General features: G+C 38.1%; 1 protein-coding gene across 2 annotated transcripts in view; it reads right to left on the bottom strand.

The window, feature by feature from the left end:
• The window catches only part of LOC136864791 (coiled-coil domain-containing protein 177), a 274,593-nt gene that overhangs the window by 8,120 nt on the left and 252,876 nt on the right, over positions 1–13,597 (bottom strand). For both annotated transcript variants that reach the window (XM_067142181.2, XM_067142180.2), the window contains one exon: positions 8,740–8,895. In XM_067142181.2, the coding sequence (XP_066998282.2) occupies positions 8,740–8,895 (156 nt within the window). The remainder of the gene's footprint in view (positions 1–8,739; positions 8,896–13,597) is intronic.

Genomic DNA, 13,597 nt, shown 5'->3' with positions numbered 1-13,597 from the left:
TCAGCAAGGCTGCTGAAAAAAGTTAGGAAGAAAGGTAACACCAAGTAAGAATCAGCGGATAACTCAGGAGATATTAGACCTGATTGATGAACGGCAAAAATATAAGAAGGCAAAAAATGTGGGGAAGGGGGGCAGGAAAAAATACAATGATTTGAAGTAGACAGAAGTTGCAGGACAGCTAAGGAAGAATGGTTGAAGGAGAAGTGCAAGGATGTTGAAGGTTGTATGGTCCTTGGAATGGTAAATCCTGCATACAGGAAAATCAAGGAAATCTTCGGAGAAAGAAAAACTAGGTATAGCCATATTCAGAGCTCAGATGGAAAACCACTTCTAGAGAAGGAAGACAAGACAGAAATATGGCAGGAACATACCCAACTGTTGAATGAAGGTAAGGAAGTACACAAAGTTCTTCTGCAGTAAGACAAGGCTGTTGATGCTGATAAAATGTGAGACCCAGTTTTGAGGTCAGAATTCGACAGAGCTTATAGAGATAGGGAAACCAACATCGCAATGTTTTTCCATTTAGTGTGCAAGATGTGTGATACAGGAAAAGTGCTATCCATGTTTAGACAGAATGTTGTTAAACCTATTCACAAGAAAGCAGATATTGACAAGTGTGAAAACTACTGCACTATTAGTTTAGTATCTCATGCTTGCAGAATGGAAAAACAAGCTTAAGCTGAGTTGGGAGAAGATCAATATGGCTTCAGAAGAAATGTAGGAACATGTGAAGCAATCCTGACTTAATGTCTATCTTGGAGAATGGAATTAAGGAAAACAAGCTCATGTGCATGGCATTTGTAGATCTAAAGATATTCGATAATGTTGATTAGATCAAGCTATTTGAGATTCTGAAGGCGATCAGGATCAGATGCCGAGAAAGAAGAATTACATACAATCTGTATAAAAATCAGTCTGCAGTGATAAGAATCAAAGGCTATGAAAAGAGCGTGGCAAGACTGCAGTTTGTTTCCTCTCCTTTTCAATGTTTATATAGAATAACTGGTGAAGGAAATCAAAGAGGAATTTGGAAAAGGAATCACAATCCAAGGAAAGGAAATAAAAACTCTGAGATTTACCAATGATATTGTATCTGAGTCTGCAGAAAACGTGGAGAAAATGCTAAATGGTATGGCCACAGTCTTGGAGAAGGAGAACAAGATGAAAATAAATAAATCCAAAACAAAAGTTATGGAGTGCAATCAAAAGAAGTCACGTGAAGCAATCATTGAGAAGGAAATGTTTGTTTCTTCGTGTTGTTGTTTGGTCATCAGTCCAGAGACTAGTTTGATGCAACTCTCCATGCCACTCTGTCCTGTACTAAACTTTTAATTTCCATATGACTACTGCATCTTACACCTACTCTAATCTGTTTGTTATATTCATACCTTGGTCTACCCGTGCTGTGTTCATTTATCCGTCACTAATTTGTATAAAAAAACTTCTGTAAATCCTATGCACTGCCAGCAAGCAAGCAAGGTAAAACTGGATTTGAAGCTTGGATTAATATCAGTGCAAAATTATACATTTTTAAATATCTATCTTTTTATAGTTACTAAGCTCGTGAAATTAAGATTATTTGCAGTTAAACTTTTGGCAAAGCTTGCTTCTACTTATTTGTGTGAGCAACTGTTTTCTCAAATGCTGAAGGTGAGATGGACAGATCGAATCATTTTATTATTATGATTGAAGAGATACTGAATCAAATCTGTGAGAGGAGAACAGTTTGGCAAAATTTGGCCAGAAGAAGAGGTAAATGACAGGACACATCTTAAGACATCCAGGACTCGTTCAGTTGGTTTTTGAGGGAAGTGTAGGCTGTAAAAACAAATGAACTATGCCAAATCAAAAACTGACGAACATCTGTTGGCACAGCTAAAGATAACTGCAACTGAAATAAACCCAAATTTCAGTAAAATAATTGTAAATGTAAAAGAAATGTAATTTAAACTAAAATTTTGTCATTTATTGTGTAGTCTAAAGTACATAATCTGTATCAGTATTTATCTTAAGAATCAACAGTCACTACTGCATTTACCATTTGTGCCTCTATCTACCGGTTCATTCTGAACTATGTGGTGTTTGCTGACTTTGCAGGTTGCTTACCAAGTGGTTTAGGATTTGCCCAAATTTGGTTTACGCCAATACAAATGTACAGAAATCGGATAGCTGTTTTTTGTTCCTCCTCCATGGAATTTCGCTGATAATTTCCCAGTGTAAAGTTTTTCCAAAAAAATCTTGTGTAGTTCCCTCGCACATGTTATTTCACATAATTTCACATAATTGACAGTTCAAGGGAAAATGTTCTATGTTCGTATCCCATTCTTTCAAGTCATAGACAAGACTTTACTCCTGTGCCACTATGACCCCAACCTCCTGACCACCTGAATTCCAATTACAGTATCAGTTGTATGTGGCAAAGCTCCCCCTACTTCTCTTGCTTTCCTTGACGCAAACCTCCACATCTTTATGGAAAAATTCACACTCAAATTCACATCAAGCCCTCAAATCATAGACTTTAGTTGACCAAAAGAGAATAAGCTCATGGTATTGTAAGTTCCTTGCATGTAATATTTTATCAGATTTAATTTTAATTATTTTCAAATTATATTTACCTCCCATGTAAACACAAACCCATTCCAGCTCCAGTGTGCTAAGTTGGGCTCATCAGTTGGTACATAACACACCCACCAAGATGCAGTGCTAATGCATACCGTGGAGGCCAATGCGTAGGCTACATAGAGCCACCGGCAGTGCCAATGCATGAGAGACTTTCTCTCATTTCCAAAAATTGATGCCTGCCTGGCATTAGATGATATAGATGTTGATTCCCATAGGGAATCTGAAATATTTGTCCCGAATAAGTAAATTTATAATTTCTTTCAGCAATTTTTCATTCCTGTACACTTCAAAAATTGTTCTCGCAGCTCCTCCTGCAGTGGATCCTTGGTTAAACTCAAAGAGTAAAATGTGTCGGAAATGCTCACTTTTCTCAACTTGACATTTCATATCCGTTTGTCTGAAATATACACAAATAATACGTTCAAAATCAAGAAAACCTGTGTTTCACAAAACACAAACTCCAAACCCAGTTGAAACAACGGAGTAACGATAAGCAATCCCTACATGCTGCATTGTTGCCAACCCAAAAGAATACCGCACTGACTTATGCATCGATCCAATAATTCCTTTAAATGTTTTTGATGAAGAGATGAAGTACTTATTTGATTATTGTTTGAATGAAGGAGCTATACCAAATGAATGGAGAGTATAAAGGAAAGGGTGACAGACAAAAAGCTGAAAATTACAGGCCAGTCACTCTGACATACATTGCATGTAAGCTTTGGGAAGGCATTCATGCTGATTACCATATTGACGCGAATAATATCCGCATATTTTTTAAGAAAATTGAGGCACGAAATTGGGGTGGGGTTTTTATTTGAGTCAATGTTGGCATTATTTTTTCAAAATCAGTCTTCCTAAAGTTAGGGTGCGGGGATTATTCACGTAAATACGGAATATTAGACATGTTTGCACAATTAATAACCGGTTCGATAGAAGGCAGTTCGGGTTTAGGAAAGGTTATTCCACTGAAACTCAACTTGTAGGATTCCAGCAAGATATAACAGATATCTTGGACTCAGAAGGTCAAATGGACTGTACTGCAATTGACCTGTCTAAAGCATTTGATAGGGTGGATCATGGGAGGCTACAGGCAAAAATGAATGCAGTTGGATTAGAAAAAAGAGTGACTGAATGGGTGGCTATATTTCTAGAAAATAGATCTCAGAGAATTAGAGTTGGCGAAGCTTTATCTGACCCTGTAATAATTAAGTGGGGACTTCCTCAAGGCAGTATTATTGGAACTTTATGTTTTCTTATATATTTAAATGATATGAGTAAAGGAGTGGAATCAGAAGTAAGGCTTTTTGCACATGATGTTATTCTGTATAGAGTAATAAATAAGTTACAAGATTGTGAGCAACTGCAACTGCAACATGACCTCGATAATGTTGTGAGATGGACAGCAGTCAATGGTATGATGATAAACAGGGTTAAAAGTCAGGCTGTGAGTTTCACAAATAGGAAAAGTCCTCTCAGTTTTAATTACTGCGTTGATGGGGTGAAAGTTCCTTTTGGGGATCATGTAAGTATCTTGATGTTAACATAAGGAAAGGGGTTGTAGTAAATATGTAAAAGAGAGAGCATACAAGTCTCTGGAAAGACCCCAACTAGAGTATGGTTCCAGTGTATGGGACCCTCACCAGGATTACTTGATTCAAGAACTGGAAAAAATCCAAAGAAAAGCAGCTTGATTTGTTCTGGGTGATTTCCGACAAAAGAGTAGCGTTACAAAAATGTTGCAAAGTTTGGGCTGGGAAGACTGAGAAAAAAGACGAGCTGCTCATCTAAGTGGTACGTAATTGAAAATTGGTAATTGGTATGTAATTGAAATTATATAACATTTAATAAGTGGTATGTTCCGAGCTGTCAGTGGAGAGATGGTGTGGAAAGACATTAGTAGACGAATAAGTTTGAAGTTTGAGTGGTGCCTTAAAACAGTAAAACGAAAATGTTAAAGGTCCACCTTTTCAATACCATGAGTGTTTATTGATGTGAATATTTATCACATAACGTCTAGAGAAGGTTGGTACTAGTTTTGACGCTCATTGCACGTCATCATCAGCCAACAAATCAATTGAGCAAAATAAAACTTATCGAATACCAATATATAACACATGATAGCACCTACAAGACAAATGTTAAACTATGACTAGTTGAAAAATAAACTAGTCATAGTTTAACATTTGTCTTGTAGGTGCTATCATGTGTTATATATTGCTATTCGATATGTTGCATTTTGCTCAATTGATTTGTTGGCTGATGATGACACGCAATGAGCGTCGGAACTAGTACCAACCTTCTCTAGACGTTATGTGATATATATTCACATCAATAAACATTCATGGTATTGAAAAGGTGGACCTTTAACATTTTCATTGTACTGTAATCCCAGTTCAATACGGAACAAAATGAAGTTTCTAACTTTCAATGGTGTCTTAAAAGGTAGGAAAGGTCACTATATGAAGATAAAATTTGAATTCAAGAGGACAATTTGGGGCAAAAATTTGTTTATAGGAAGGGGAGGTAGGGATTGGAACAACTTACCAAGGGAGATGTTCAATAAATATACAATTTCTTTGAAATCATTTAAGAAAGGGCTAGGAAAACAAGATAGGGGATCTGCCACCTGGGCGACTGTCCTAAATGCAGATCAGTATTGATTGATTGATTGATTGATTGATTGAGATTGACATGGGAGGGATACGTTCTACCACTCACGACAGTGCCGCCAAACTGGTGGAATAATTGCCTCTTGATGCTAAAAATGTTGTTGGTTTACACAAAATGAGCGAGCAGACAAGGACAAAAGTGTTAGACTGTCCAGTTTCGAGAAAGGACTCCGTAGTTGTAAGTTCCTTAATGCGTAGGGCATTTGTGTATAATGATGTTATGTCAATGGAGAACAAGAAGCAATCTGAGGGAAGAGGAATGGAAATAGTGACAAGATGTTCCAGAAGGTGACTGCTATCACTCGTATATGAATTAAAAGAGTGCATATGGGACTGACGGTACTAGAGAATCACTGCAAAAATGAGTTCTGCAAAAGGACGCAGAATTTTGAGAAGGGTAATACATTACAAAAGAAAGCAAGACCATGATGAGATCAGGAGGAGAAAGACAAGGGAAAGACATTGTAAAACTTGGTGGTCAAAGCCTTGAAATTGTTGACAGTTTCAAATATCTAGGGAGTGAATTAATGCAGAATAAAGGCTGGACACAGAAATTAGCAAGAGGGTGAAACAGAGCAATGCATTCTACCAGTGTAAGAAACCATATCTGGAATAAGGAAGTACCACAAAAGTGTAAAAAGATAGTGTACAAAATGTATTACACACCCATGTTGCCTTATGCGGCTGAGACCTGGACAGTGACAAATAGGGAAGAGAGTAGAATTCAAGGCAGCAAAATGAAATACACAAGAAGTATGATAGGCAGTACAGATTGAGAAGCTGTGAGGAGGAACTTGAAATGGAAAACCTAAATGAGAGAAGTGACAGTATACTAAGATGGTTTGGACATGTAAAGAGGATGGAGGAGAAAACAATACCAGAACAGATGATGGAGATAAAGTTTGAGGGAATGAGAGTAAGGGGGAGACCTAGAACAAGGTGGATCAATTTGATAAAGAGGAGTGCAAGAAGAAGAAACCTGGACTGGGACAAAATGATGGAAGAGGAATGGTGGAAGGAGAGAAGAAGGTGGAGAAGTGCCATAAATGCCCCAACCAGGTAGGAGCTGGATAAGGAGAAAGGATAAGGATAAGGATGATGAATACATTATAAAGATACATTGTTGGTACTGAAAGTAAGTTACAAAGACATATCAAGTCAAAAAGAGAGAGGGGGAGGAATAAGAAAGGAACATACATAATAAGAGAAAACCATGGCAGGTCAGTGTGGGAAGAGGGAGTAATACAAATAGGACAAACATGGAAACACAAAAGGACAAGGACAATCTCTACTTCTTCATACACTGCTGTCTTCAAATGGATAGGCTCTCTCCTCATAAATCCCTGTTCATGTATATCCATCTCTTTTCAGCTCCCGATGAGCTTGTTTCTGCTTTCCAGGTTCATCAGGAGGGTGGGCATTAACACTCATTGACGTGGGATAAGAAGGAAGTTGGGCAAGTACAGCAAAAAGGAAGAAATATAAGATAAATGTAAGTACTGGTGATGATAAAAGAATAGGAACACAGGACAAACACAAAAGGAGAAAATTATCCCAATGAGATAATATATGAGTATAGGAAAGGAACAAATAAGTGCCAAATCCAGTCAGAGAGAGAGAGAGAGGAAAATACGAAAGGAACCCATATAACAGGACAAAACCATGGCAGGTCAGTGTGGGAAGACGGAGCAACAGAAATAGGAGGCTAGGACAAACATAGAAACAAATACACAAGGACAGTTTCTACATCTTCATACACTGCAGTTATGACGTACCCACTCGGCCCACAAATGTGTGACAAAATTATAACGTGGCGGGTCACTTTAATATTAATATAAATGATATCTCATTGTTTCTCCATAAACAATATCCCATGGGCACCAGCCTTCAAGCTTATGGCTTGAAAACGATAGTTGATAATTATTAATAATAATAATAATAATAATAATAATAATAATAATAATAATAATAATAATAATAATAATAATAATAATAATAATAATAATAATAGGTCATGAGACTCAAAAAACTCCCAGGGGTAGGGTGACGGGACACTAACCATTAAGTACACTAATTTGGAATTTAAGGATCATTAATAATCATTTCATAAAATACAGATTAAAACAGCTATTTATTAGGATGAAAAACGTGACGTAACGGCGTATTAACGAAATCTGAACTTACGGAAGCAAAAGAAAAACTGAATGAAATTAACTCTAAGAAAATGAACTGTTGCGCGAAGACTTGCAGTAACTTATGCCATAAGCTCACCATTTGTAGAATCTTGTTGTCTTGAAGCCGATGATCGATGGATCTCTTGTACCGGCTGCCTCATCTGTTGTTGGATTCCAGTCCTACTTCTGCTTCGTGCATAATACACTAGCTGTAATATGACTTTTCCTGCCTTATCACTTCCTACCCTACTCCTTACATAAAGTCGTAATGAGTCCTAATTTTAAATGCAAAACCACCATGGGTTATGTTCATGGAGAGAATACACTTGTATTCTTCTGTATTACGGAACAGTAGCGTAACTAAATTCATAACAAAAGTTCTCCTTCCCTGTACTAGTCAAAACCAGTCTCTCGTTGACTATACCTCTCGTCCACGTTTTTCATCCTAATAAATAGCTGTTTTAATTTGTATTTTATGAAATGGTTATTAATGATCCTTAAATTCCAAGTTAGTGTACTTAATGGTTAGTGTCCCGTCACCCTACCCCTGGGAGTTTGAGTCTCATGATGTATTATTATTATTATTATTATTATTATTATTATTAATTATCAACTATCGTTTTCAAGCCATAAGCTTGAAGGCTGGTGCCCATGGGATATTGTTTATGGAGAAACAATGAGATATCATTTATTTATATTAATATTAAAGTGACCCGCCACGTTGTAATTTTGTCACATCTGTGGGCCGAGTGGGTACGTCACATTAAAGTGACCAGCCACGTTATAATTTTGTCACACATCTGTGGGCCGACTGGGTATGTCACACAGTCTTCAAATAGATAGATTCGTGTACCAGAGCCATTACCCTGGATAAAAGCCTTCTTTTCATAATAGTATCTGTATTTTTCTATTCAAACTGGAACACCTGACCCTAAAAGAAGATTAGTATTAACAAAAAGTAAAGAAATACATCATTAACACAAATGCAGAGCTTAATTCTTACAGAAATCAATGGAGCGAAGAAAATATGTCATCTTCTGAGAGTATGTATCTTTCTATTATCTTCATCGTAAAGAATAAGACAGCTGTTAACTAGTAAGTATAGGCTGTGACCCACTTGAAAACCCAAGAATAAGATAACTAAGGACAGGATTTAAAATACATAATATATAAAGCTGAATTTCAAAATTGATTAAATATCTCCATTCCAAAGAAATTGATCATATATTCCTTTTAACCCGAAATATATTGGAAACCATTAAAAACATTACCTCAGATGCTCTCGAAGATCGGCAGTGGTTTGGGCCTGCAGACGAGATTCGCGAATAGCTAAGTCACGCTCGTATGCCATGCGTTTCATCTTAGCCTCCTTACGAGATATCAGTTCCCGCATGTAACGCTCTCTAGCTTCTTCCTCACGAGAGATTCTGTCATAATATTAAAGGAAAACTGTATATTATATACTGATAATAACTCATCATTCATTTATTCATTCACATATTAACACACTTTATAACCAGCTTTAACCAATTTGGTGGTGTCCTCAAATTTGAAGAAGGAAAACTTTTTTTTACTTTGCTTCACACCACCAAACTGATCAAACTGAAAGAAATATCTGAATAACAGATTTTAGTGTCAATGTCATCAGGGCTATGATTTATATGTAATAAAAATGGCTAAACATACATATATATTTAGGCAGATGAAATATAAACGGGAATTTTAATGTATCGCTGCTGTTAGTAATAATTCTGAGGCAGGGCTATGTCAGGATGTTGGTGAGGATGTCTGGAGAAGGGGTTTGCATGCGCGAATGACGGTGGAGAGCTGGGCTGCTTCAGTATGCCATGAGTGAGCAAGAGGTGCACATGCCTGTTGCGCAATGCATCACTAACAATTTTCTCGCAAAAGAGGGCACCAAATCTCCCGAAATTTTGAGATGGCTCCGCGTACAGTTTGGGGAAGAAACAATTTCGCAGACTCGAGTGAATGAGAGGGCTAAAAGGTTTGTGGCAGGAAGAGAAGCTGTGGAAAATGAACCTCATGAAAGGAGATCGCGGACAAGCATCACTGCACACAACATTGTTGCCATTCATGACATTACTGGTGAAGATTGGCGAATGAAAGTTTCGTAAAAACTTTCAGCCGTAGGAATAAGTTACGGAAGTGTTCAAACCATCATTCGAAGTAAACTCCATATCAGGAAATCGTTTGCCAGGTGGGTTCCTTGTCGTCTCCTCAACCACGAACAAAAAACTGTATGCCAGGAAGTTTGTCAGAGACTCCTGCGTCGCTATGAGGAGGAAGGAGAGAATTTCTTGCATCGTACTGTGACACTGATGAAGCTTGGATGCATCATTACACCTCAGAGTCAAAGAAAGCAAGCATGGAGTGGCGGCTAAGAGAAGAAGCAGGTCTGGTCAAGGCCAAAACACGCCCACGCTGGAAACACGCTGGAAAGGTGCTTGCAACTGTTTTCTGCGACTCTGTGGGCGTTTTGCTGGTGGATTTTCTTCACAAACAAAGGACAATTAATGCACAGTCTATTACTGTCACATTTTGGATGAAGCAAAAGCTGCGTATTGCAACAAGCGATGGCGGCAACTGTTCCAAAACATCATTCTTTTTCACGACAATGCAAGGCCGCATACTGCCGCATTAACGTGGGAAAAACTGGAGGAAATTCACTGGACACCTCTGGAACACCCTCTGTACAGCCCAGATTTATCACCCTGTGTCTACATTTTGTTTGGACCACTCAAACAAGACCTAGGAGGACAGCGGTTCGATGATGATGCAAGTGTAGAAGAGTTTGTGCACAACTGGCCCCGCATATGTCCCTCTTCTTTCTATCAGAACGGTATCAAGATCTTACCCATCTGATGGAGAATGTGTGTATCGAAGGCAGAACACTATGTAGAAAAGTGATCTCTCGACGTGTATTTTTTTGGTTGATGCAATAAATTTACAAAAAAAATAAAAAATCAGTTTATATTTGATCCGCCCTCGTGTGTGTGTGTGTTTACATATATAGGCTAAAAATTCTCAAACTATGGACTACATAACATACCACACAATAATTTCAAGGAGAGTCACAAAACAAAAGTTATAACATTCTTACATATACAGGGTATCTGAAAATAAGTTATGGACATTTTCAGAGGACGTATTGTTCTGAAACAAAATTCGATCTCTAGTATATTTTATTTCCTCCTAGTGAAAGCTCGCCAGAAAATCACCAAAGAAATGCAAGTTTATTTGTGAGCAACTTCTGTGTCAGTCTGTGCAGCATATTGCTGGCCAAACTATCCTGCTTGATAACCTTGGGCGGTGCGTTACCGTAGCACATGGACGTGTCACTCGCTCGCATGCTAACTTGCTAGTAATGGCGGTGTAACACAGAAGAGCTTCCGATCTTCATGCCCAGATAATGAAGCGGCTTTATTCTGATTGTCATACGCTAAGGATTTTCAATTGACTGGCGTACAAAACTGAAATCCTAGTAGGAAACTTCTCCCGGTTTTGGGTGAGCACAATGCATTTGTTTTATGAAGCATGTTGGTAAACAATATGTTTCATGAATGTGAAAACAAAACACTGCAAACATGTCCTGTGGTATTGACAAGTATTAAAGACTAAGTTTAGAACAGAGTATCTTACTACACGAGCTAATAAGACTAAGTACAATGTAGTTCCGTATGTTATCACTGATTTGATAGGTGTTAATCAGAAATGTACACTACTATTAATGTCAAAGATCTTCTTCCTGACTTAACAGGCTCAATTGTAGAGTTCTTAGATTACCGAGGAAATATGTTTAGTGATAATTGATTTTTGTTAATTGTTCAGGTATCGTACATACTGTGAACATTATTTTTATTTCATTTTTGTATTGTGTTTCACCCGGCACAGGACACAAGGGTGACAACTTACAGCAAATGATTCTTTAAATTTCTCCTTCCTATGCCCTGCTTGTGCACTCGCCTCCCCTACATGCATTGAGTCACACAATGCACTCTACCGTTATGCTTGCAACTGCACAGCACATGCAAACGGCTGATACTGTACGGTTCTCAGTCATGCGCTCATGTCTGTATTCTGTTCTCTAGTCAAGGTTCTGGTCATTTCTGTGTACTCCATGCATTCTTCTTGGGAATTTTAAGAGCTACTATTAAAACTCTTAACTTCTGATGTTCTGTTGCAAATTCAGTGCACTACGTCGCAGGACACAAGATATATGAACGATTTACCCCTGATTGATGAATCAAGTAGTTTAGGAAAAAATGGATTATTGGGTTTATTATGCCCATAAATTTTCCGTAACTTTTTGTTTTGAGCTGTTGGTACAATCATTTTTTTTCGTGGTAGGGGCACATCTTAATCTTTTAACTCTTTCTGCTCACGTGTCGACAGCCGCCGTTCAGCGCTAACACTCGTGTGTCGAGCTCTGGTCAACATATGGTTTTGCGTCGCATAACTACTCTGTGGAGTACATTATGACTTCTATTTATTATTCAATGAGTGCTGCTATCTTCTGGACACTGTGAGAACAAATTTCAGACAACTTCTTCTAGAATGCGAAGATAATATTACTCGGTTTCCTTGGTGATGTATATGTTCAATGGAAAGCAATCTTGGGAAAATAGCGGTGCCCAGCTTGACGGAGGATGAAATATTGACGACAATTTAGACTGAATTTACAGACAAGTGACCATGAAAGTGATGACCTTCTCGAGGCAAGTGATGAAAGTGATCTGAGTTATAATAATAACAATGACAGCGATTCATGTGATGTTGGGGGAGTGAGATAATGTGTTGCCGCGACCCGGACTTCATGGCGTGTACAAAATTCCAACAATGCTTGGAGATCGTGGACTACAGGTGATGTAGGCCTGCCTAAATTCTCTTTTAGGCCAGTAAGTGGATTTATAAGCCATGGCAATAGGCCTGTTACAGAATTAGAGTACTGGGAATTATTTTTTTACAGACCAGCTACTAACCTCCATTACGAATAAGAATAAGACAAATGAATACACGAAACTAAATATTCAGAGAAACACTCCACTTCAGAAGCGGTCTATATGATGTTCATGGAAGGAAATCACAGTAGAAGAACTGAAGTCCTTTATCGGTGTAGTGATAAATATGGGAATGAACAATAAGGCAGAAATGCAGGACTATTTTAGTGATGACTGATTAGATAATGCAGTTATTTTACAAAGATGCGTTTTCTAGGGAAAGATTTCTGCAAATATTTTGGAATCTTCATCCCTCCTCCCTCCTCCCCTCCAACTGACCAATTAGGACCACAATCAAGGGGATCTAAAGTGAAAAACATAGTGTCATACTGGGATACAGAATTCAGGGAATTTTTCATCCCAGGGCAAAACTTGAGTGTTGACGAAAGCACTGTAGGTTTCAAGAGCCGTATTGTTTTCAAGTGCTACAACAAGCAAAAGCCAACCAAGTGGGGACTTCGTACTTACGTACTTTCTGACTCTTACTGGGTATGTGTGTGCAAAGGAACCTTACTATGGTGCAGTGACAACACAAGCACTTATTAGACCTGATTTATCTTGTACCGCTAGGATTGTCATCCATTTGGTGACAAAAATTGTGCAGGCTACCAATGAAACAGGTTTTCAAGTCTTCACAGACTAGTTTTATACTAGTTACAAGTTAGAAGCTGAACTATTGAAACTGAAAGTCCACATTACAGGCACTGTAATGGTCAGCAGGAAAGGCCTACCTCCCCAGGTGAAAAAAAAAAAAAAAAAAAAAAAAAAAGAAGCAACGAAGGAAATGAAGCAGCATGATGTAGTAGTGAGAAAAGATGACATCTCATGTGTTGTTTGGAGGGACAATAGAATTACTGCCATGCTGTTGACCTTCTACGACAATTCCACTCAGGTGGTGAAAAGGAAAATGAAGAGAGTAGTTGAGGAAGTTGTCCATAAATCAGTTGTTATATGTGGTTATAATAAGTACATGGGGCAAAGTTGATGTTTCTGACCACTATGTGAGCTCGTACCCCTTTACACGTAAATCGGTTAAGTGGTGGCTGAAAATGATTTTCTGGCTTCTGGAGGTATCCATCAGGAAGAACCTTGTGACCCGACTTGTTGGGAA

Source organism: Anabrus simplex, chromosome 2 (genome assembly GCF_040414725.1).
Source record: "Anabrus simplex isolate iqAnaSimp1 chromosome 2, ASM4041472v1, whole genome shotgun sequence".
Lineage (NCBI taxonomy): Eukaryota > Metazoa > Arthropoda > Insecta > Orthoptera > Tettigoniidae > Anabrus > Anabrus simplex.
The sequence above is the reverse complement of the archived record's forward strand: the minus strand, read 5'-3'. Positions and strand labels throughout refer to the sequence as shown.